Below are 26,502 nucleotides of genomic sequence, written 5' to 3' on the forward strand. Positions count from 1 at the left end.
CTGTTGTCAACAAGCTTAACAAAGATGGAGGAATACCTTTCTCTTTAAATCTCAGCTTTTGGGAAGGTCGTGCTTGGAAAGGTAGCAAGACTGGAATAGCAGCAGAGGGAAACGGTGACGGAGGCAACACCAGAGCTCAGACAAAGGTCAGGAAGCAGTTCATGCAACTGACTTCTTCGACTTCACCTGCGTCTGCTGAGGCCTTATTCTCCTCCTAAGAGGGACCTTACCAAGCAGGTCTGCTCAAAAGCAGAGTCAGGACAAAATATGGTCCCTACCTATAAATCTGATCTTGTAGGACAGAGTGAAAAAAGGCTACCCAACTCCTGCCAAAAAACGGGGCACAGACAACCCAGAGAAGCCTGAAGGAAGGAGAGGTCAAACAGATAAGAGTGACATGAAGAAAGGCAGCTTGTGTGGAAAGGTAAGCCACAGACCAGGGGGAACTGGGGAACAGTGGCAGAAAGAGACACATACTTTGAAGCTCAGGAGAAGGCAAAGAAGTAGAGATTCTTACTAAAAAGCAAAGGAGAAGGTGCTGAGAAAAGAAACGGATCAGGGAGCTCTGGGAAGCCATAGGAACCCATAGAGATCATCCTTTTGGACTCTGTCGTTACTGCCCATGTTTTCCTTAGGAAACCTCCCACTGTAATAAAAAACCAGATCAGTTATGGACACACAGAGAGCACTAGTGTTAGTTTCCTCTCGAGAGTCTAAATGAGTACAAGTTATCCCTTCTCCTGCTAGCTTCCCAGCTCCCAGTCTCAGATAATCAGATACACTGTTCTTGCCACTTTGCCAGTTTTACGAGGAGACAATCGCTGTGGGTAAAAAAAAGTGTTTTCCATTGCTTTTTGACCACCCTGACTCCTCCGTCGGGCAGGATTCACTATACTAGAAGAGATCAGTACACACAGGCTACCATGCCTGGGATGAGACAGGAATAATTATACAGCAACTGCAGAGTCTACTGCTACATCTTGTCCAGTTCAAATCTAAAGTTCAAACAACCATAATACCAGCTAATACCTGCACGCCAATGTCACTTCTGTAAAACGCATGAATGGCAAGCTGAAGAAGTCAAGAAAGACTATTACAGTCCACAGGTACCTGAGCTATTCTCTGCCACTTGCTCGACATCTCTGCTCTCTCAGCCTCAGCAGCTCCACAGCTCTATTTGTTCTCAGATACAGCTCTCCCTAGCTATTGCCTCCTTAGGTCCTAAAGTGAATGTGTTCGCTGTGTTTGGTGCTCCGCATGACCAGTGATTTGACAGGTCAGTACTGTTTCTGACAGTGCAGAAGCTGACAATCAGAAGGATGACCTTATGGAGGACAACCAGTGTCACCTTTGTGTGTGTTTTGCTCCCCCGTGGGGTGCTCATTACGTTATGAGGCATTTTAGGAATCCTAACTGTTCATTTGACAGGCTGCCAAGTATTTTGACAAACCTGCTTGGAAATTGAAAGACAAACTGCATGGGGTTCTAAGCTTCCAATTTCGCAGAATATTTGGGCTGCAAACAAACATCCACGTGCGCTCAGAAAGCCTCATGGTGTTCCTCCATTGTTGATGTCACTCCCAAAACTACCTCTGTTAATGGGCAGCTCAGCAAAAAAGTGACCAGGTCTGAACACAATGTCAAGACTGCTGCTGATGACACAGCAAGTAAAAGCCTTTGGAGGCTGATTGACACACCAGAACTTGACATATCATTTCCCACCAACTTTATGTACTCTGGATGCTTTTGATAGCAGAGAAAGGCTGGACCATGCTACTAAGTGCACATGTTCCTCGTCATGACGGTGAGCAGAACCAGTTCCCTGATACCAATTAATTTTTTTTTCTAAATTTTCCCGGTCTTGTCGTTCCTTCCCTCCCCTCACCCTGCAGCTCCCAGCCTCCGCTCCAGATCCCTCCCGGTCCTCCAAGTCAGCCTCTTCTGATCTCCCTCCGTCTCTCTCCTCTCCTCTGCTCTGCGTGGGAGGGAGGGCAGGGTGGGGGCCGGCGTGTCCCCGGCGCTCTCCGGGAGCTCTCCCCGGTGCCGGCCGGAGCGGCGGCGGCAGCAGGCGCGGAGGAAGAGCCGGCCGAGGCGGTTTCCCCGGGCACCGCCGGCCGGGGCCCGGCAGGCGGCAGCAGCGCTCCCGGCCCGCCGCGGGGCTGTGGCCGCTCCGCTCCGCGCCCGCGCTCTGCCCCGCCGCGCCGCGCTCCGCGCCCCCGCCGCCGCCCCTACGCCGGGGGCCTGTGCCTGGGCGGCGGCGGGGATGCGGCGCGCCACGGCTGGGCCCGGCGCTGGCGGCGCGGCGCGGGGGAGCCCCGGGAGGGGTGGGCGCGGAGGGGTGTCCCGCCGAGACAAAGGCACCCCGGAGGGCGAAGCCGCCCTCGCCCCGCCCGAGCAGACAAAGCGGCAGCCGCCCGTCCCCGCCGCTGCGCCGCGCCGCCCCTCCGCGCCCTCCGGCGGGGGAGCCCCCAGGCGGGGGGTTTCCACTGCTGGGGCTGCCTAATTCCTACCGGGAGGAGGAGGAGGAGGAAGGAGGGTGGGGGAGCGGCTGTGCCGTAGGCAGGAGGGAAGCCGCTCTCCGAGCGTGAAGAGAGCTCAGCAGCAGCACCGCCGCCTCGCCTCGCCTCGCCTCGCCTCCCCGTCCCTCCCTCCTCCCCTCCTCCCCCCCGCCTCCCCCCGCCGCAGACGGCTGCGAGCCCGGATGGTTTGCGAGCGGAGTTGAGGGGGCAAACTTTGAAGCCCAGATGCCTCTGGGGCTGCGCGGCAGAGCGCGGCTGCTCCTGCAGGCACCTGCCGCCGCCCTCCCCCCGGCGCTGCCGCCCTCCGCGGGGGCGGCCGGCCCCGCTGCCGGCGGCCACCGAGGCGGCGGGCGCTGCGGCCGCGGCTAGGGCGGGCGGGCGGGCGGGCGGGCGGCGGGCGCGCCCCCATGCGGGTCCCGGGCTGGGGCGCGCCGGCGGCGGCGGCAGGCGGGAGCCGGGCGGCGGCCGGGCGGTGCTCTCCCGCCGCCTGAGTGGGCGCGGCGCGGCGCGGGACGGCGGCGCGGGGTGCCGGGAGCCATGGGCTATTGCAGCGGCCGGTGCACGCTGGTGGCGGTGTGCGGCGCGCAGCTGGTGAGTGGCGGCGGGGGCGGCCCGCGGAGGGGAGGGGGGGGGAAGGAAGGCGGGAGGGGGCGGCGGGGCGGCTCCCCCGCTGCCCGGAGGGGGAGCCCCGGGGGCGGGGGGGACGGGGGACGGGGTCGACACCGCGCTTTGGGCGACGAGGAGGGGGGCGCGGGATGGGGAAACGCCTGAGGCAGCCCGTGTTTCCCACCCGGCTGCCTCACAGGTAGTTTCGCGGAAGCTTTGCCAGGGAGGCTGCGGTGCGCGCACGGCGGAGTTGATAAACTCGGGCAGTTTTCCCAAGCGTTGGCTCAACTTGGTACCCGGTTTCCTCTGGCAGGCCGGTATTTGGCCGGCCTTATGTAAAGCGGGGACGCAGCCGTGTCGGGGGTGATGCATAGCTTGCAAACAGTTTGCCGTACAGGTGTGCGTGTGAAGTTGTTACGCCTGAGCTTTTCTGCAGACGTGTATGTTTTTTGTTTTTGTTTCGATCTTTCCGACTTATTGGCCAGTGTACGTTAACATTGTATCGTTATGTTGTTACAGAACTAAAACGATTGTATCTTTATACTCACTTATAGAAGAGACGTGTGGCGGCACTTGTAAGCTCAGCTACCAGCCAAACTAGACTGAGTTTAAAAAGTGGGCACTGAGATACAATAACAAAGAGGCTGCCTAAAAATAGATCCGCTTAGCAAGGCGGTTAGACTGTGCAATTGTATCGTGGCACCTCAAAAGTGACCGGGTTTAAAGTTAGGAAACTAAAGAAATGTCCCTTTCTGCTTTCTTTTACATGAATGATTTTATTGCTATCAAACCAGATACTTGATGTATAGAATTCCTACGGATCTGGATGCAGTGACACACAGCTAAAGACCTGTCTGTGGAATATGCCCCATTTCTTATCTTCATTAGACCAAGTGTTCGTGTGCTAGCAGAACAGGTGCTGGAAGCACCTTTGTTAAGCAGTTAACCTTATAGCAGGAAGGGAATAATTCATGTTATTCCATCCCTCTACCTCTTACTGAATAGTTTTGCTGAGAAAGTGTTAGTCTGTATCAATGGCAACCAGCATTGTCGCCAATTCTTCTCCTGCAGACAGGTACTAAGAGAACTACAGAAGAAAAAACCCAGTAGATTTCAGGGACCAAAATCAGTAAAACAGTACATAGAAAAAGGAAGATGCGTTAGCAGATCGGAAATTCAAAATACCTGTTGTCTTTCTATCGGGTAGTATTTCTATAAGGGTAATCAACCCTTAATCCTTTTGTACTCTGGAAAACACTTTATTTGTATATGCTCTTCTCCACATACGTTATCTGATTCTTTGTAGCTGGATGTATCTTGTCAGATGTGATTTATTCATGCACACCATCTAAAAAAAGAATCTTGAATAGAAGTAGTGAATCTTGAGTGGAATGGTAGGAATGTAACCTTTTCCAGCAATTTGGAAACATAAAATTAATCACTGAAGTTCTTCAGATCCATTTAAGTTTCAGAGACATACTTTTCACTTTTTTTCAGGAAAGGGAACAGAAAATAGTTTAAATTGTACCTTTTATGGATAAAAGGTTGGGTTTTTTTTTTAATGCATTCAACAAACAGGAGGTTATAATGACAATGGAATGTGCCAAGATGTTAAATTATTATTGTTTTGAAACTCTGTGAAGGAAAACATATTTGCTAACTCATGGTGACAAAAATGCATGTAGAACTTATAGTAAAAACAGGAGATTTTACGCATCCTGTAGGAATGTATCAGCAGGTGGATGAGCAGGGAAGCTGATGTAGAATTGTAGCATTACTGTAAGCTTTCTAAAAGTGATTGTAAACTATGGGGTCAAATATATGTATTTTTAAAAATGTAAACATTGTATTCTGGAGCAGCTTAAGCAAACTTTTAACAAATTTTCATAAACTGAAACCAAACTGGAAAATTCTTACTCAGCAACAAAAGGAGGTGCTAGCAGCAACACAAACCTCTGAATCACGCCTTTGTAATGACATTTAGATAGGTTAAATGCAGGAATAATCGTTTACATGAGCAAAAGTAGTTGGGAATGGAAAAAATGACACAGTTTATTAAAATCACTTGTCACGATCCTTCATGTGCCATATACCATCAGATGGGAACGGGTCATGAGGCTTAGCTCTCCTAAGCAGGCCAATGAGTGATTTATCAGTTGTTGCTGCCTTTTAGGTAAAGGCTACTTAAAGGAGCAAACGCTGTCAAGATTCATCCTTGAATTAGCAGCCATATTAATGCAGATGCAAATCAAAACCAAAGGATGAAGAACTTTTCTGGCCTGAGGAGAGGGGTGGGGGAAGCATTTCTACAATGATAACCATATTTAAAAAAAATTGTGCGAAACTTCTAATGTGAAGATCTTTTATTACTGATACCTGGGTTTCAGTTTTAGTATGGTCATGTATGAAGTAGAAAATATACTTTTGTTTGCAGAAAAAAGTTTGTAAAGAGAAAGCTTTCTTCCTTTTTTTTTTTTTTTTAAATTAAAATATTTTCTTCCATCTCTGCAGAGCTAGGGTGTGGTGATCTAACTGGTCTTTGTAGGCACTGTACAATGAACAATGTTGAGGAATACTGCAGTTCAATAGACAAGTTGTTGCATATTGTACATATATAGATGATGTAGGTGTCTGTGAATGGGCAAAAAGAGGTGGTTTTTTCAAATACTGGTGTAGGAGTGATGCTACATCAACCTGAGAGACCCTGCACAAGCAGAATTATCTTCATAAATACATTTTAAATGCTTATAGCTAAAGCAGCGTACTGTACCATCAGACTATCAGAAAGCTCAAGGAATGTTTCTGCTCTCAAGGGCATACTGATCATTGCTCCCCTGCTTATTAACATACATATACCTTCCTGTTTGTGCTCTCATTTGTACTATGGAAAACAACCTTTGACAGCTCATTTTCCTCTGCGTTTGTAGCCAATGAGAAGAATTAACAGCAAGTAAGAGCTAATATTGCTATGTTAGGAACAAGGCATTGCCTTCTGTATACAAAGCTAATTATCCCAAAATAATATCTTTTCGTTTTTTTTAAGGTTATAATTTTAGTCTCCCTTGTCCTTTGTCCTTCTGAAGAGAACCCCGGGCATCGGGGCTCTGATGTTTTCTGTTGTACATCAGCCATCCTGGTTGCATTGAAAGAATTCTTTGCGGTTGCATTTTGTCCTTTAAACTTCTTTATTTTTGGGTGTCTCCTTGTCTATTAATAGCTTACATCAGTAACACTAATATCTTGTTGCTTAGACTTTCTAATAGCAAAAGCAGGTAAGGTGAAACTGCCAAGATTCTTGTGCTTCTGGAAGGCTTCAAGAGCCCCATAGAAACCAGTTTGAAACTTTCTACGTGTCCTCTGTTGCTGCTTGGGGAAACTCAGAGCAGTGGCAAAACAGGAAACAGTACTGCTTGTTTTCAGCTTAGAAGCTGTCTTCCCAAGTGCAGCGATGAGAAAGGACAACATTTCATAAGGAAACTTCAAGCCTCCAGAAATCATTGCCTTATTGTTTCTATCCATCAGGCAAAGATCGCCATACTTTCAAGGCTAATTAAATGGCAGATAATTCAGCCTTTGCACTGCCTTCTCTCAGTTTCCATCCGAATTTACTGAATTTATTGATATAATTATTTTTGTACATTTTGTCTGGTCTTTTAAATTTTTTTTTTTAATTGTAATACAGTTCAGATATTCCAGCTAAGTGTTAAAAAATCTGTAAAACTTGTGAACAAGCTGCCTATATACCAAGACTCACCTAGTGATCCTGGAGTATTCAGTCTCATGATTTAAAGCAGCATGTATTATAATGGGTAAAAACTCTCAAATTTCTGAAAATCAGTGTCTTTCACAGGAATCCATTTATGACCTTTGCAGTCTCTCCTTTTCCTCACTAACACCTCACTGTTTGGGGCATAAGCACACTGACACACAACCTGGCTGTATCTCTCTCTAGCCTCTTCCAGTTACAATTCTGGCTGAAGCCAGTGTCCGAGGCAAGTCATCGTAGCCAGACAGAATGGCAAAGGCTCGCAGTTTTGGTTGCTTTTGCTAACATAGGCCCAATCTATATCTTTGCTTTGAGCTAATGAAAAAAATGATCTAAATGCTAACAGCTTGTATGGAGATGTCCTTGTTCCATGCCTTTCCACAAATAAATAATGTGAATTAAAATAAAAGTCAAATACTGTATTTCAAAACCAATATCAGCTGAGGTAATTTCTGTACCTATTGGCAACACCAATGTCCATAAACACATATTTAGTTACCTTGTTGCACACGAAGGCACGTATTTGATCTGCGACAGATAAAGTGATAGAACCACTCAAACCCAGGAAATGAATTATATACAAACTGGGAAGTAGTATCTACTCTATGTTTTCTGTAACTTCGTCTGATGTCATGAGAGGTGCCCACACTCTGTATGGCACACATGATATAAGAATGAGGAGTGTCCTGTTCTCTTCCAATTCTCACATGCGTTATAAAACCGCGGTACGTGTAACTACAGAGGACAGAGCTTGGTTCTTAGAGGAAAAAGTCTGCCTTAGTGAACAGTCCTGTAAAGTATTGGTTTACCTTTTTTAAACGTGAACAGCAAGCATTCTTATGTTCCCTCAGACACTTCAGGAGTGGTGATCATGGCAAGGTCTAGTCTATATCACAAATATACCTACAAGGTTTAGCACGGTGTAATACCGTGATCCTTGGTTGGGGAAAAACTTATGTTCTAACAGTTTGCAGACTGACTTGTCTTTGGACCTTCAGGGAGGGAGGTTTGCCCGATTAGAGCTGAGGTGCCTCTGAGAGCAAAGTGAAGGCATTCACGCCAGGCACACACCTAGGATTAGCTACTCTGCAGCTTTATGTCATAAACAACATCTTTTTGTTAATATCAGCTCTTGTATCATGCATGTCATCAGGGTACTTTCCGGTAGCATGCCAAACTGCATGGCTAGTGTAACTAGCATGTTTATTTTTTTCATTTTTGCTGTAGGGAAGTGGTCATAAAATTTTTGGTGTTTGCTTTCAATTGCTGGGTTTTGGGGAGGGTTGTTTTTTCTTTTTGTGTGCTTGTTTTAATTGTGTTTCATTGTCGCTGTTGCTGATGATTTTCAATAGCAGCTTTAGGAGAGAAGTGTCTGCAGTTGAAAATTGTGATGACATGTACACGTTCTTATATTTTCTGCTAGCAAAAGGGAATTAAAGATGTGGGCTTTCCACGTGGAATGGAAGGTGATGTTGTTACTGCTCTTAGCCTGTGAATCTGTAGGTTTATCAATTTCAAAAGAGAGCAGAAAGAATTGGTTTCTGTGTTTTGTATAGTACTTATATTTAAGTACTGCCTTTGAAATTGTAACTATGTCAACAACTTGCGTCTGCGCCTTCTTTAAAGTTCTGCTTCTTGCTTTGTTTCAATTTTGATAGGAAAGAAAGTGAAAGTCTTAGTTTCATTGTATCCAAAAACCTTGTGATCCTACTGGCCATGAAAAGGAAATAGTCCTGTGAATGGCAGACTTTCAGCAGACGTATGTTTGAAAGCTATTGTATAACACTACAGAGTAGATTTTGAGGTGTTGCTGGGAAAATATAAAACAAGGACTTGATCATGAATTCAGAGAGCTGACATCTTTTGTTGCTAGGAAAGAAATATGTACCGACCTTTTTGGGTTTAAGTGAGACCTTGGTAGAAAAGTAAACACTCTTTTCCTATTCTGTTTATGAGATAAAATACTGAGGATTCATAACCAAACTGGTTTTTTTTCTCTGATAACTTGAGGTCAAATGTAGTGATGCATCCAAAAAATGGCTGTCAGAGGTACCGGTCCATTATGTCATGTAATTTTAGTAGCTTGACGTTCACTATGAATGGTACAGTATTATTTTTCATAGAAGTGTGAATGAATAATAATGGTGAATAACAATCATGCGCTTCAAGAAAAGCAGAGATTGTTGTTTTAAGTTACAGGGGTAAAAGAATTCAGACCAGCTGAAGAGTAAGTTTAATTCACTCCTTTTGAAGCTGAACTTCTTGGGAGTTCAGTGAGGAGACTCAACATTCAGATACTGCAATGATGGGTAGGAGGGAAATGTTTAAATAGATTGAGAGGAGAAGAGTTGAATAAACTACCTGAATATAGTGACCTAGAATAGCTAGTGAAGTTACTCTTCTTGTATAGCCATGAGGCAAATCTTTGACAGTAGGAATTAATTTTATATTGACAGAGATTTGAGCTAGCACCTTGAATGATGAGCAGCAGGGTGGGTTGTTTTTTTTTTTTTTCTTTTTCTGTTTCTTTGCAAAAAGTGCTAAGTAAGCATTTTAAAAGACGCTAAAAACTCTCTGTAGTCGGTCTGTAGTCAGTGGAGAGAAATGTCTCATTCTGTAGTCAACAGAAAGGAAAAGGCTCCATTGCAGACTGGTTCAAAGCAGAAACATCATGTTTTGAGTTGGTAGTGATTTTACTGTCCCAGGCTGAGCTGTGGGAATGTATAAAATGCAAATGCAAACAATAAGGTTTGTAAACAAGCACTGGGTGACTTGTTCCAGGAAAGAATCTAAATCCATTTGAGGTCTTCTCAGTGTTCTGGCACATGTGGTGATTTGAGTCTCAACATCTAGTTTCAGTTAGAATGCAGTTTTGAGAAAATTCCTTGGGCTTAGGGGCTGGTGAGGTTCAGCCAGTGCCTGCTCTGGAGGCTGACGTCAGTGCCCAGTGAACTACCTGGGTATCCCTGTACACTCCAAACTGCCTTTTTGGTCCCATGGTTCCACTGAGCTCAAGACATTATCCCAGGGGTACAATGCCGAAAGAGACAGCTATGCCCAGTGACATTTTCTAAGAAAAGGTGTGTCAGAAATCTTGAATTTCTACAGCATTTACTTATGGTTCTGAACTTCAGTGACATTTAATGGAGAATAACAATAGTGAGTAGTTTCATATTTGGGTGGGGACAAAGGTATTGATGGTGTCACTAAACCAGAATAATCTCTCTAGGCTCCTCTGCAGTCAGAAAAGGGACGCCTTTGGGGGCAGGTCAGAGTGCCTCATGCCGTTTCTTGCCCTAAACTGCCCTTTAGAGTTGTGTCGTAAGTAAAGTGGTTCTTCACCTTAAGTAGGCTTTTTTGGGAGGGGCAGAGAGAGAAGAAATCACAGACCCACTGTATGTTTTTTTGCCATCCACACTAATTATTTACATTTTCCTCCCTCTTGTATTTTCACTAGTCATTTTACTGAGGACTTCTTGATTTTAAGGATGACTTTTCTACAGATTGAGAAATGCTGTTTTGGAAAGCTATCTGTCTCTTTGTTGACTGCAGAAGGAGACTAAGGAGCCTGGATTCACCAGAGCAATGTCAGCTTTTGTGCATATGTTCCTTAAGATCCCCTAAAAAAATTAATGCTAAAATCAAATGGATAAAACCAATTTATGCTCACTTTGGGTTTTGGGTGATATTCTGTAGCTTCCAACAGGAGTAACAAAGACAGGGACCACTGTGAATAATGTGAGATCATAAAGAGTGTGCTGAAAAAATAAATTTAAAGCATCAAATAGTTTATTGTCATCCAGATTAATCTTCATTTATTTTTTTTTATTACGATGAATGAAAGAGAGAGGCCATTGAGTGCTACCTGACTTGTGAAGTAGAATGGACACAACAGTTGAAATGACATTTTCTTGCCCCTGTGGCAAATAAACATTTCACAGTTTGTTATTTTATCCCCTCTCCCCAATTGTACATGTACAAGCTGGATGGCATCTGAGAATTGGTTCAGAATTTTATCATTCTATAACCCTCTGATAGAAATGACATTTAGAAGAAAAATTACTGATTTCTGTGTTCACTAAAAAGTAAACATGCATAGCTAATAGTTCTATTCACCGCAGATCATACTTATGCATTTTTAATAAAAACTTGATTTTAATTCATACATAACTTATGAGAAATGTTTATCAGTTTAGGGCTCTGCTGATTCCCTCTTAAATGTTTACACATATCTGGATACCTTGAAAATGTCTTTCATTTGAGGCTCAGATTTACCTTTTATAAACAGACTTGCTTCTCTGCTGCTTATGTAATGGTGTAATGTATGTAAGTAATACTGATTATTGTACTGATTGCTAAAATCAGTAAAAGTACCATTTATATGACATAAACAAATCTCAGATTTTCCAATGCTGTTTGCAGTAATACCTTTCCAACTTCGAGGTTTGGGGTTTTTTTTTTCTGATTTTTTTTCTCAGTTGGGATTTTAGGCTGCATCTCTAGTGACAAGTCACCAGTTACATGAATGGGAATAAGAAAAGTCTGTTGTATCCTATATTCATACCATAACAGATTGAGGTCTGGTTTCCTCACCCTTCTTCTCTTATGAAGGTATTCTCATTAGCGGAGTTTTGTACAGACGGCAGCATATGAGGTTAATTCTATTATTTCTGAGAAGTGTGTCAAAATGATGATGCCTGTCATGTTTATACGTCATGTCACCTTTCAGAAGGCAAAAATGCAGGACCCTTTGCAGATGGTCAGAGATTCATGCTGTCTCATTTAAGTCTGTAATGAATAAGCTCTGAACTACCTTCTGGAGGTGGCTGCCCCTTTCCATTGACTATACAGGGATATTTGAGTTGCTGCCCAGTTGGGAATGAAACGCCAGCCTCTCTTCTGCATGTGCCTTTATTTACTTTTTTATGTTGTTAAGCCTGCTCATTTTTGATGGTATCTTTGTACTAAGGAAGAGAGGATAGACTGTGAAACTCTGATTTTGTAGAATTTAGGCAGAATAAACACGAGTGATCTATAACATTTCTTCTGGATGAATGGAAATTGTGCTAGAGGTCTAGAACAAGGGTTAGAGGGCTGCCCCCATTCACCTTGAATAACATTTACTGTCTCTGAGTGACCCCACAGTAGCGACTGAAATTGGTATACATGAACAAGACAGTATTGAGAGACAGAGGGTCTTGAATCTGAGGTACTGACTGATATTTGTGTAAGAAAGCTTAACTGTCTTAGGAAATTATGTAATTCCTTTCCAGGTGACTCAGACCATGGGTCAATTTACTAATTAAAAATTCCTTTAAACTTCTTCATAGACGGACTACTAATTGGCCCTCAACAAGTATTTTCTTTCGTTTGATGATAAAAAGCTTTTGTGAGGAAGGGAAGATAGATGCTACGATGCCCCTTTAGAACAATGCATGGATCTTTGAAAAGCCATTCTTCAATAATTAAGCAAAATGTGAAGTTTGCAAATTTTTGCCATGGCCAACAATGGCCCAGCATTTTTCATTATCTTCTGGTCACAGTCTCCGTGGCAGGCTGTTCTACTACAGAGCACAGAAACAAAAGGACTAAAAAGCCCGTTGTGTGTCATTGCTGCCTTCACAAAGCCACAAATACATTAAGCTCAAGATACTGTTCATTGTGCACTTGAGCCACCAGTGACAAAGGTGCTGTGAGTACCACTGAATATCAGGCGGTCATATGTCATTACATCACTGTTCAAATTGGCAGAGCAAATGACAGTAAAACAAATGAAAACATTAGCAGCTAAAGGAATGCAAAGAATAAGAGGCTTGTCTGAAAGGAAGAATGGAAAATATGGATGTTAATTTTGGCATTAGCAATAAAGTTGATTTTCCCCTCCCCTTTTTTTTTTTTTAATTTATTTTTAAGTTCTTGGCCACACCCATCTCATGTCCTTGAGGCCAGTTAGCTTTTATTTTCTTTGACACAAGTAGCAGTTGCAGGCAGCAACTGCAGCTGGTAACAAGCCAGATGATGGCACTGGTAGTGTTAACATAAGACATGGGCTTCAGTGTGTCCTGAAAACAGAGTTCGTTGTCTTGGATTTATCAATCTGGCTTTCCTGAGCATGGAGCTGGCAGTAAATTTGGTACTTGCAGAGGGAAACCACAACAAACTGGAGCTGGATGCAATATTCAGCAATATACCTAGTAATGCCTGTTTCTGGCCCTGGCAACCTCTCAGAATATATAGAGGGATGTTCTCCGGTACAATCTTTTTCTTTCTTTCTTTCTATTTTTTTTTTTTTTTTAAATGAAAGCCACCACCCAGGGGTAGGGTCGTAATGGCATCTGCAGAAGAAAGTTGTTGGCCTCAACTGCTGGAAGAGATGGTGTCTGTTCTGCATCGTGCTAAACTGTGCTTTTTCAGATGCATAATAAAAGTTATTTATGGACACCGATAAAGTGGTATCTGTTGTATAATATCACAGATAGGCATAAGGGCAATAACAAAAGGCAGCTGGTTTAGTAAGCTCTGTTTGCTGCAGAAATGTGCTGTTCTTTGCGAATTGAAATAAAAAACGTGGGGGGAGAATGCTGTGGGTTTTTTTCTGGTTCCTGGCATTTGCAATCCTTCTTCCTTTGCAGTGTGCTTATAAAGATAGTTATGTAGGTCCCATGTCAGTATTATATTTGTCATGACTAGCACCTTATTAGAGGACAGCTGCTCCTCTCTGCCCAGCACATATACGTAACTACCACTGACAATAATAGAAGTTATGAGTGTAACCCTCCTCTGCGTTACACCGATGGGGGATGCTGGAGCTCTCATGGTTTTGGTTAATTAACTCAGGTGTAAAACCAGGAGTGAAGCAGTGATGGATCTGGTACTATTCATGTTCTTGTTCAGAGTGCAGTGCCTGTAAGGAGGCTTTGAACTTCCAGCAATTATTACTTGGTCCTTGTAACAGGTGAGTAAGAAAGGCACTGTCTCTTGGGTCGTGCTGAGTGCCTTCACTAGAAGGCCAGGCATTCAGGTCCCCATCAGCCTAGAGCAGCCACAAGGAAGATTGGTGTGCAGCCAATATTTCCAAGTTGTAAGCGTTTTATGGTGACTCCTCAGTCTCTTGCTATTTCCATCAGGATTAAAAAACAGGTGACTGGCAGATTTCTCCAGAGCTCCTCAGATGCTGTAATGGTGCTTTGGCTGCTGTCACTTCTGCTGGATGAGTTTGGAACAATGAAGAGTATAGAAGTGCCACAGTGCCATCATAATGTTGTTAAGAGCTAATGTAAACTCAGCTGGAGAAAACCATGTGCAATGAACAAACTTGGGTTTGACCAAATTTGTTGGTCATGCCAAACCCAAGAACATATTCTCAAGAACTACCTCTTGTCTTTTTAGCTATTGTAATGAGTTGCATATATACATCCTTAAGCACTTGTTTCTCTCAGCTCAGATCTGCGTAGTAGACAGCTCAGGCTGGCCTAGGGAATGTAAACCCATGCCTCTATGTTCATGTAGGTTTCTCTTTAGTTGCTGTTCTTTGTTTGCTTTTCAAAATTTAGGTAAATTAGAAGTTCTGTAGTATTTGAAGTAACTAACTGGATTTCTGGGTGAACACAAGCCCTAACTTTTTTTGGAAGGTGAAAACTATTAGTCTTAAAACTGCAGCACCTATTCCAGACAGTTTCCTTACTAATTTAAGACAAGACAGTTATACAAAGGTACAGTGATGAATGGATTGAACGGTTAATATTTGACATTTCATTTTATGATTATACTATTTAAAAATAGCTAGCTTTTGACACACTGCTAGTATGTTTTTATATGAATTAGATAACCTAGATTTATAGTAAGTCCCCTGTTACCTATTGGTTTGAGATCTCTGGAGAATGACTGTACTGAAGATCCTAGCTACTCTGATGTTTGACACAAGTAGGGACACATTCAATAAAGATGGTTTGAGGAGGTGGAGCATTCATTTGTCCTCACAGCTAGACTGGACAGGTGATTGAGAGAAATGTGGAGTAGCATCACAGGCAGTGGTGAACTTAAAAAAAAAAAAAAGAAAATTAAAAGAAGTTTTTTATTGTCTGAGGTATTTTAAATCTCTGTAAAAGTGAAAATTGGTGACACCAACAAGCGCCGGAAGAATACTTTAGAACAGCCCTCCTTGAGGCAGTTAGGAAGGTAGTATGTCATAATTGGAATTTATGGCACCATTTTTACCCCAGTGCAGCGATGGCTGCCGAGTTGGCCACATGCTTGCAGTGTTAAATGATTTCACAGTGAATTGCACCAATTTCTTGCCTACATAATCCAGCAGGAAGGTGGAGGAGAAGGTTTGTGCTCATGCAGAGACCTGAGACTGGCACTGGGTTGTCTTTGGTCTTCTTTAGCAGAGCATTGTAGCTTAGAGCTTTCATCCCATTTATTTTGAAGATATGAAATTTTTTGAGAGGAGTGTGCTGTGGCATGCTTGCTGAGGGAAGGATGGGTAATATTCCACGTCAAGCATTGACTTGCATTTGTGAGGAACCTGTCTTGATGAATGATGTGGTCCCTGCCAATTCTGTCTTCCTAATCATGCAGATCTTTCCTAGAGTGGTGCAAGTTTGAGTTGCCTCTTACGTAAGGTTCAACCAAGACCCAAATGATCAGTGTGCATTGGTGGGTAACTATGCAGTTCTGCTAAAGTATTGTGCTCTACATCAAAGCCATCCTAGAACTTGTATAAGGTCAATATGCTAACACAGCGACACAAATCGCTTTAGAACATCAAATTTGATAGAGATAAAATGTGCTTAGTGAATATTTTTTAAAAGGTCAAAAAATAAAGATTATTTATTTACTTCAATTGAAATTCAGCAGGTTTTAGGTTAAGGTGAGGGGCAAAGAAAATAAATCTCTAGAATTATGTTATACTTGACAGAATATTGATCAATAATTGTCTCAGCAGGAGCTGATGGTGAGCTGAAAAGTAGTTTTACAAATTTACATAAATATTTCTGATTGGCACTTCTTTTTGTTACATTGGTCTGCCTAGATTTTTGTTCCACACTTGGTCTCCACATTAATGTTTCAGGAATTTTGATTAAAAATAGGTTTGAAAATTCTGGCTTTCAGTTAATGTTCCTACAGTGGAAGAAAACAGATACTTGCTTGGACATTATTAGCCTTCTAAAATTTGAAGAAGAGTGTTTCACACCTTGGTGGTTTTACTGGATTCCCCACACTGTGAGTAGTGCTACCATAAGGAAGTTGGCCTTGGAAAGGGAAAGCACTTTCCATAGGCATTTGACAATCACTTAGGGAAGGCGTGTGTCTATGAAATTCTTCTAACAAGAGTGCTCGTATTTGCAAAATATCATACAGTTATTTTCTTTTATAACCTCTTTCTTCTTGTGTCTGCTTTACAGTCTCCCTACGACTGCAGAAGTAATACAAGCTCTTTCACTAGCCAGCTAGCATAATTTTTAAAGGAGGTATTTCTAGTGTGTATTATAGGAGATATGTGTCATTTTCAGTACCTCTTTATTTGCTGCCATACTTTCCCATCCATTCAAGCAACTGAGAGGATTTCCTACCCAGTACCTCAGTGCCTAGTCTTCCTATCAAGACGATGGAGGCAGGCAGGTGCCTCTAGGGAGGAAATTCACTGCTCCTTTTTAGCATTTAGCAAACTTCACTTATGTGCTCTAGATCAGGCTCTGAGACACCCAGTGTCTCTAACAACCTGATACAGAATATTGGGTCCTGAATTAGGTGCCTAGAATACCTATGCTTTTTCTGCCCCCATGCACATCTGTTGTATTCTTCTTTGTTCTAAGTGTAGAGGTATGGACAAAAGTTTTTTTTTCCTCTTTTTTTTTTTTTCCTTTCTCTTTTTCCCCCCTCTGTATTTTCTTTTAATGCCTTCACTTTTGTAATCAGCTGCACAATAGCACAGGCAAGCTCTCCTCGTTAAGCAGCCCGTGATTTGCTCGGACCAGCTGTAGGGCCCTAGTCTCTTTTGGTGGCATGGTGACAGAGGATCTGGAGAATAAAAGACTACTTTGCAGGGGCCGTTATCACTTATCATGGCAGACAGGCTACATGATGGAGTGTGCTGCTTCTGAAGCAGGCCAACTCTAAAGCACGGCAGAGTTGAAAGGTAGATACTCGCACAGTTTTCCCCTACCCCCTCCATGCACACATGCACGTGCACATGCACGCACTCTGCGTAACCAGATTTGTTAAATTATAGCATCTCCTTATGGATCTGCACAATACATCAAGAAAAAAACAAAAAAGAGACTATTTCTTCAGACTTGCTTATGTAATAAGATTGATATAATTGTAAACAGAAAAGCTGTAAAATAGAGTTAATAAAATTCATCCTTATAAGCACTATTTACCCTCATAATGGTGACTGAGTCTCTGCTTTTCAAGAGGTGACAGGCACTAATGGTGTATGCAAGAGCAGTTTTCTTTCATGCCCTCTTTTTGTCACTGTTCATATCTTTTCACTACTTGAGTCCTACTTGTATTACTTCCTTGAAATGTCTTTGTAGTAGGAAAAGGTAGATAAATCCAGTTCTTAGTTGATATTTGTTGTATTAACTTGCCTTCTGGTGCTGCTATGAGGAATATTGCTTATATAGCTATAAACTGAGCTACATAAGCAGCAAGAATTGCCTACTAAGTAGTGACTAATAAACATGAAATATTTCTGTATGGAATCACTCTTTCTGTTTCTTTCATGTGTCATTGAGGCTTCATGAATCTTCTTGGTCTGTGATCTGTTTGGTGACGAGGCAATGTCTAGCCAAACAAATCCACCTACATTTCACTGGGCTATAATCTTTATTCCCACAGGTAACTGTGGTTAAAAATGTGAGGGAATATCAGTTCTGTTGCAGCAAAATAGGAAGAAAAGAGACAGGTTCCCCAAAAATAATGAACATCTTGGGAAAATGCATCTTTAGTGAAAGAAAATCCATTGACAATAGGTGAATGGAATGACAATAAGGCTTATTGAATTGAAGAAGTGCAGTTAGGAAAATAAGAACGGGTCTCTGATGTAGTAACAGAACCACCATGACATGTTCGAATGAAGGAATGGGGAGAAGAAATGGAAGGAAGAGAAAGGAAGGAAAATACATTACAGATGGGACTGATTTTGAATTTTGGGAATTTAATTTCACAGGAATGTCTTTCCCCTAGGCCAACCTCTTTTTATACTGCTCTGAAATCCACAAGGTCGAAATGAATAACAGTTTTTCAGGGGTTCATGGTTCAGGTGAGGTAAAGGGGCTGAAGGAAGCACGCCAGTTTGAAACATGTATTCGATATATGTATATACATACAGGAAATGTATGTGTGTTTACCTAGCAGGAAAAAATGGGTATGTCTCCGTGATGTGTAAAGATGTCATATCTGACATCAAATTCATATTTAAAGCACTGATGTGTCAGGTACTGCAGGTGTACTGCAGTGCATACATGATGACACTCAATATATCATAGAATTGGGGACTTTCAAACAAAAACTCACATACCTCTACAGTTGAGTTGGAAAACTGGGCTTCTTGTGGAAAAGGTTTTAGTAGATGTATCTTAGGCACAGGCAGAGTCTTAAACAATAGGTTGAATAAAGGGTACATATAAGCAATGGATTACATATCCATTTTCAGCTCAGTATTGCAACAAAGGAGACAGCAGCTTAAGCAAATATGCCTGAATGAAGTCATAGCTCTGAATGTGTGTTCTGTGAGTTTTTAAAATAGAATCTTGTTGAATTGAATAGAGTCATCTTCTCCTACGCTGCATGGGTGGTACTCAAGACTTTAGGAGAATGGATGATAAATCTGATACTAATGGAAGTATATTAGAAAGAGATATGCATTTATCTTGATGCATATGTCACAGGTGAATTTCTCTTCAGCAGACCTACGAGCTGAGTAAATGATAAATGTGTCATATTTATGTCATTGAATTAAATGGAAAGGTCATTCATTCTGCCACTTCCTACTATTATTATCAGTGCTAGACTGCTAATTTGGGAGAAAAAGGAGGGAGAGCAGAAGAAAAGAAAAAGTAACCTGGGTAATGAGTGGAGGTGGAAAGACCCAGGCCCGTGCTGGGAACACAGAGATACAGAACTCTTCAGAGCTGGTGTAAACTCCAGAAGTGAATACAGACGGAGAGCACCCACTGCTGGGTCTTGCTGACCAGGGATCATCTCGTTGGTTCTGGCCATCCTTTAGAGCCATTAGGACAGCACCCGGGGAATGGAGAGGTCTGTAGAGACGACAGGGAGAGACAAACTGCCACATGCACACAGGGATGTCTTTGTTATGCCAGTAACCAGTATAGCTGACCATCAGAACTGATGTTTCCTTTGGTGGAGAAACACTCTGCATTTTGTTCATTCCAGTCACCCATGGCTCTTTCACCTAACAGAGGAAACAGCCATTTGAGTGGTGTGGGTGGAAAAAAACCATACTTTTAGCTTATGTGCTCTGGCAGCAAGCACACACTCTTAAAGTTCATTTTGCAAAAAATACTTGAAAATATGCCTACCCAGTAACGTAAAAGTTGTAACATAGACTGTAGTTAATATTGAATATATTTAGAAAGTCAACTAAAATTCAAGCTTCAGCTCAGATTTTACGATAAAGAAATCAACATAAATTGAGGACCCTGCATAATGTAAGACAAGCTTTTATTCATAAATTGTATAAACATTGATTTTTAAAGCAAAACTAAGCCCACACTAACAAGACACATGACAAAGGAAAGAATGCATTACAATTGGGCAACCGTAGTATTTTTAAAGCTACCCACAGTGAGAGACCTTTTGGCTAAGACAAGGTGGTAGTTTGCGGGTTTCTCCTGCTTCTGAAACCTGTTCCTTTTTGCTTTTTCACTCACTCAGCTTACAAATACATCAAATAATTTTCCTTTTCCATTTTCTTTTCATTTTTTTGTCAAGCAGTACATGCTTTGTAGTTGCTGAATGTATAAAAATTTGTGTTATTTTGATTTTGTGGGGGGTTAATTCTTGCTGATGTGAGCTTTTAACTTGACTTTTTCCTAACTTGATTTTAGTACTCCTTTAAAAATATCTGTGTTTGTTTCCTGGACTTTATCAATCACCACAAAAAAAGTTCTGTTCAAAATTTAAGTACTAAATTTCCCTGAAGGTTTACTGGTATAATATTGATATGTCTAGGCTAAATTGTTTTCGCTTAGTTTGCTCTTCTGTACTTACTCGTCCAGCTTACTTTAGCTGCTAGTCAGGCCTGAGGACTACATATTTTGGCTGCTTTAGCTACTTGGAAAGCTAAGAAATAGTCAATATAGTGAAAGATGTTTAGGTTAATTCTATGGGCCTGCCTTAGGTCCTAACACAGGGTAGTTGCTTGGTTTCTCTGCAGTGAACAAGGTGAGCAGGGGAGGCAGAGGTACTCCTGGGGTCATGCTGAAGGGGGGAAGGTGTCTCATTCCCCTTCCTGGCTGTGTTTAGGTCTCCACCCACTGCCCACATTACGATGCCTGTGTGGGGTTAGGATCTACGCTTGCAACCTGTGCTGGAGTCAGACATTGAGATCACTCTTTTCGTAGCGAGGCCACATCCGGAGTACTGTGTCCAGTTCTGGGCTCCCCAGTTCAAGAAAGACAGGGAACTACTGGAGAGAGTCCAGCAGAGAGCTACGAAGATGGAGCATCTCTCTTATGAGGAAAGGCTGAGAGACCTGCGCTTTTTTCAGCCTAGAGAACAGAAGACTGAGGGGGGATCTTATCAATGCTTATAAATATCTGAAAGGTGGGTGTCAAGAGGATGGGGCTGGACTCTTTTCAGTGGTGCCCAACGACAGGACAAGGGGCAATGGGCACAAGCCGGAACACAGGAAGTTCCACCTGAATATGAGTAGAAACTTCTTTCCTGTGAGGGTGCCAGAGCAGTGGCACAGGCTGCTCAGGGAGGTTGTGGAGTCTTTGGAGACATTCAAAACCCACCTGGATGTGTTCCTGTGCCCCCTGCTCTAGGGGTGCCTGCTCAAGAGGGGCGTTGGACAAGATGATCTCCAGAGGTCCCTTCCAACCCCCACCATTCTGTGATTCAGTACCAAGGGGAGGCTCAGTCCTTTCTGTCATGATGTGTCTGGAGAAGGAGTGGTTGTAGCTGTAGTGCTGCCCATGCTTCAAATAGTAAGTAAATTGTTGGTTTGCGCACACAAGAAAAAAAGCATCCATTTGTCACCCTCTTGAGCAGACTGAGGCTGAAGCCTTCATTTCTCCTCCATCTTTAGAGAGTACCTTTGCCAGTAGACCAGGAGCAATGGGAACATCTATCCATCTCTTATTGAGTTTGGGCCAAGAATAGGACAGAGAAAGGATTAAGAAGCCTGAGCTCCATATTTGTGAAATATACGTATTCCCTAAAGAAATGTACCTGGACTCAGCTCCTTGGATCACCCTACTCATTTTCTGTGATAGAATTATAAGTTGCATAAACAGTATTAAGAGCAGATCTATACTGGGAATTTGTTTAGTGTGGTATTGAATTGGGTAGAAATAATCTCAGAGTCATGACATAAATCAGTAGGAACTGGATCTAAAGCCTTAACCCTTGATGCTTTCCCTTTCGGGAGTGATCTTATTTAATTTCTTCTTTAGTAAAGTAGTTCAAAGATTAGTTACACTAATCATCGCTGTTACCAGAAAAACCTGGATTCAGACCTGAGGACAAATGCCTCTTTACGAAAAAAAAAAAGGTCTTATTAAAAACATTAACTGAACTCCTGAGAAGATTCCTTATCAAAACTACTTTTATTACAACACCAGGTTTCTTTGTCAGGAAAAGCAGGATTAAGGTAGAAGGATCAAACGACTCTTATTTCTTTTTTTCATTGCACTCTGAGATATGGTTGTTTCTATCATTATCATTAGTTATCTAAAAAAGCTTTTCAAAGCGAAATTTCTGAAGCTTCCTTTCTTCTGAGTTACTGGTCATGGTCTGATTTTATTCAGTGAGACTTTAAAGCCAGTTTCAACAATAACAAAAAATGAGTATACTTGGAGTTCTCTGTGCCTAGGAGAAATACTGAGTAAGTCTAAATCTGGGCAGCCTGATACTTGTCATAGCATTGCTCTTTTCTGTTCCTTCTCTTAGTTCTGTGCCCTCCCCTCAGAGCAGCGCCGTGTGTGCGTAGCCTGCCGCAGGCTGAGTTTGAGAGTCCCCTTCAGATGCGGGATGCCACGTGTGAGGGGCAGAGGGTAGCGCACAGAGCACTGGCACTCCTTACCAGGTTGTGGTCTTTTGCCTTTGAGTATACCACTGTGGCTTTTCTATTTCTCTGAATAGCTCCTTACAGCATTTTCCAGATCAGCTGAAGATACTCTGATGTTTTGCACAGAATGGAGTTTTTGCTGACCGTTGTCCTGTGTTTTACATCCCTGGTATCCCACATACAGAACTGAGCTGTTCTTTTCCTAATCTGTCCTTCCCTTTGGCTGTGTTGTCCTTTGAATCTGGAGGGAAAAAAAAAAGGATGTTGTGGTTTACTTGTTGCATATCCATCTGATTACTTTTGCTATGAACTTACTCCCATCTGCCAGACAGGAAAAAAAAAAACACCACCACCACCACAAAAAAACCTTTACAGTTAAAATGTATTTCTTTTTGACCTACAGTCTTCATATGTACAGTTCTGGTACTGTCAGATGGATGGTGTGCTGTCTGGGCTTATCAAAGGTCAGTGATGTTGCTTCACAATTCCAGTGCCTTTCAGTTCAAGCAAGTGTGCTTTCAGCAGACCAGTTCTGAGTTCGTGAGAGCAAGACTCAAGTTTCTGAAAGCTGTCCCTGTTTTCAGTCACCCAAATCTGTTAAAATTTAAATGTAAAATGGACATCCAAATGGCTTTCTGGCAGCTTTGGAACTCTTAGCTTATGTGAGCTCTGCTGCAATTGCCAGAGTAACAGTCCATGAAACCTGTTTATCAGCCAAGTGATTCAAGGAAATTATTGGTAGCCATGATTATGGTTTTATTTTCATTGGCAAAAACATTAATTTAGTAGCTTTGCTATCTTGCCTCAGTTTTTCATCCAGACTTCCAGTAATAAAAAGTATGATTACTTCATTGGAAATGTGGTGCTTGCTATAATTCCTGGAATCTTCTCTGCTGTATTTTCTTTTCTCTGTCTTATTTTTATTTCTCTTATTATATGCATAAAAATTAATCAGATTATGATGTTTGGCATTTGTAAAGCTTAGACCGCTCCTTATATTTGGCAATACAAAGCTCATTAAGGGATTTTTTTCTAGTTTTGGTTACTTTTGAACATAATGCCTTCTAGCTTTTACCTTCCCATGCTCACCTGTATTTGCAATTGTAAATATTGTCAAAAAAGAAGAAATATAGTAGAAATCAGTTTCCTGACTGCTTTTTCATTTCTCCCTTTTCTTCTTCTGTACCATCTCCCAATAAAGTTTTAAAGCGTATGTCTCTAACTGACTTACTTTTCTATAGGAAGTGATTAAATGTTATGTTAAATGTAATTTGTAGAAACAGATGGGCAATTATATGCATATCAGATGCTATCTCAGTATCTTTAAAATATATCCGTATATGAATGTTTACTCACTTACAAGTTATTCTCTCTTTAAGGAACACTGATAAATAATACTAGTAGCTAGAATTTGTATGTGAGTAAAGATTAATTTAAGAAAACGTTAAAGCCTAATCTTTGTTATATTCAAAGCAGATTTTCCTTCTATTTACCTAGCACAAGCACAAGACCAGTTAAACTGAGATTGTGAATATCTGCATTTCACGTTATAGTGAAATTATATCACGTTACAGTCGTTGTAGACAGTGATTATCACTGAGTCTAAAGAAGACAAAAATAGTTATGGTGAAAAAAGATATGGAATATCTTCAGTATTTGGGGACATCTGTCCTTTTAATTTGTATGGCAGTACTGAAGTTAGACTACGGCTGCATTCTCCTAGACACCATATAAAAATATCGGGTAACATAGATCCCCATCCGACAAAGCTGTCCAAGGGGCTATGATAGGATGCAAGTTTGGGTAAAATATCAAAGGTTACAAGCTTTCCAGCATTCCTAGTCACCGGTGGAATATAAATATAGGCTTGAAGTGGTTATCACTGGTGCCGTTTCCTTAGATGGCCATTGAGAATCTCCCCCTTAGTTCTAAAAGCTCTTCTAAGAACTGGTTGGAAAGCATAAGGATACTGTTATTTTGCCATTTATTTTGCCTCACCTTTTGCGGCCTAGAATATGAAAATTTATGGCAAATAATAAAGTATGAAAGATCCACTTTTATATATTTGAAAATTTTCTTAAGGAGTATAGTTTGCTGCCAGTGATAATGCCTGCTGAGATGAAGTTCAGATGCTAGTGGTATTGAAAAGAAAGTTGAGAAGGTGACTTGGCTTTAAAGAATGATCCTGTAAGTAAAGGGCCAGTGAACAAGTCATCGTGCCTGTTCATCTTAGAAATCTGTTGAAGGGTCCCAGCTTGTTATCGCTAAGCTCTATGATACTGTAAAATGGCTTTGTTTTACTAACATCTGTGTAATATTTTTACTGACTTGTGGAGTTTAACCTCCCAGGGCGAATCCAGAAAAGTATAGATTTCTGTGGTTCACAAACACTCTGGCTCTTGTTTATGTATGCATACTCTTACAGTGCATTGCATCTTCAGACTCTTTACAATGCTCAGCTAACTCATAGCAATATTTTGAGGACGACAGTCTCTCTGCATTTCACATGAACAGAAAAGCTGCAGTTGCAGCATTATCATTGATTAAGCAGTAATAAATAATTGTTCCGAAGTACGGTGTCAGCTTCATATTCAGCTCAACTGATTTCGAAATGCAAAACTTCCCTCTGAGAAGTTTTTTCTTTGATGTTAATAAAATATTACTTCCAGGCAGCTTCAGAAATAAATATTGTTAGATTGATCAAAGTGAATCACCCATGTTTTCCAATTCAAACAAATATTTGGAAATGCTCATCATTAAGCTGTGCGTGAATTTGGTCTAGCATATTAACTTTTGAAAAATATTTTATATAGGCAAGTTTAATCAAGAGCAACAGTGATCAAACCAGTAGCTATGCTGGTAGCAAAACTCAGTCTGGGTTAATAGCTTTATTTTGCTCTGTGTTCAGTCCATCTTTTTCAAGGAATCTTTTCAAGTGTTCAGGTTTAATTAAACATTGTTGTGGTTTAATCCAGCAGGCAGCTAAACACCTCACAGCCATTTGCTCACTCCCTGCCTCCCAGTGGGATGTGGGGAGAGAATCAGGGGAGAAAAAAAAAAAAAAAGTAAAATTCATGGTTTGAGATAAAGGCAGTTTAATAGGACAGGAAAGGAAGTGAAAATAGTAATAATAGTAATGATAAAAGAATGTATAAAACAAGTGATGCACAATGCAGTTGCTCACCACCCACTGACCAATATCCAACCAGTTCCTGAGCAGCAGTTGCTGGCCCCCCGCCAACTTCCCTTAGGTTATACACTGAGCATGACATCATATGGTATGGAATATCCCTTTGACCAGTTTGGGTCAGCTGTCCTGGCTGTGTCCCCACCCAGCTTCCTGCTGGCAGGGCATGAGAAGCTGAAAGGTTCTTGACTAGTGTAAGCACTGCTTAGTAACAGCTACAACATCGGTGTGCTATCAACGTTATTCTACTAGGAAGAAAATTAACTCTATCCCAGCTGAAACCAGGACAAACATAGAATTTGGAATTGGTATATTAGATTTTATTATGTACTTTATCTTTTGCTTCAGCTAATACCATGTATGCTTACCTTCAAATATTTTCAGTTTTTCATTTATTCCTTAACTTTGTCCTGGAAAATGTAGCACACACTGTAAAAGTTCTAATTGATTAATATTGTATTCTTTTCAATTACCACTATACGTTAAATATTACTTAGATATTGTTACCAAATGATTACATACTGTTCTTAAAATATTTACTTTTTTCAATGGTTGAAGCGGTATTCATGAAAAATTTACATATAAATTATAGCTCTGGCTTGAAGAACACACAGGACAAAAAGAGAAAAAAGTGATTCTCCAAGTTTGCTCTCCTGTCGAAGGTGGCTTTCAAAATTGTCATTAGCAAGTGCTCAACTTTGCAAAAAAATTTAGACTTTGGAACTGAAAAGTGGATTTCTGTTCTACAGGCTGACTTACTTTTTGAAGATCAAATCGCTGTAGAATTTTGTAACATGGAAAGTGCTGGGGTTTTTTGACAGTTGTTTTGGATAGATTCTGGTTATTTATATTTATGTGGTGTGAAATCACTCATGCCCCAATAAATGTGTTTTTTATTCTCCTTCCTATGCTGAATCCTAGTTCTTTATCACTAGAAAGGAGAAGTAGGATTTCAGGCACAGTTCCTACACAGATTTACACCCCTGGGAAAGTGTCTAGTTTAGTTTTTCTTCCTTCGTTTGTGGCTCCTTATGCTGTGCAGGTCCTTGCACTTCACTGCTGCGTGAGTGTCAGTGAGGACTTGAGTGCTGTTGGCTTGCTGTAAAGGCTAATGCAGGGTTCCACTGTCTTCGTTTAATTCCCCTAAAGATGTGAAGAT

At 41.6% G+C, this 26,502-nt stretch overlaps 1 protein-coding gene across 2 annotated transcripts in view; it reads left to right on the forward strand.

Moving 5' to 3' along the window:
- Nucleotides 1-2,967: 2,967 nt before the first annotated feature.
- The window catches only part of NKAIN2 (sodium/potassium transporting ATPase interacting 2), a 557,051-nt gene continuing 533,516 nt past the window's right edge, over nt 2,968-26,502 (forward strand). For both annotated transcript variants that reach the window (XR_012659647.1, XM_075087553.1), the window contains exon 1: nt 2,968-3,110. Coding sequence is in view for 1 of the 2 variants with exons in the window: in XM_075087553.1 (XP_074943654.1) it covers nt 3,057-3,110 (54 nt within the window). In the remaining variant the exon portion in view is untranslated. The remainder of the gene's footprint in view (nt 3,111-26,502) is intronic.

The sequence above is a fragment of the Phalacrocorax aristotelis genome, chromosome 3 (genome assembly GCF_949628215.1).
Source record: "Phalacrocorax aristotelis chromosome 3, bGulAri2.1, whole genome shotgun sequence".
NCBI lineage: Eukaryota > Metazoa > Chordata > Aves > Suliformes > Phalacrocoracidae > Phalacrocorax > Phalacrocorax aristotelis.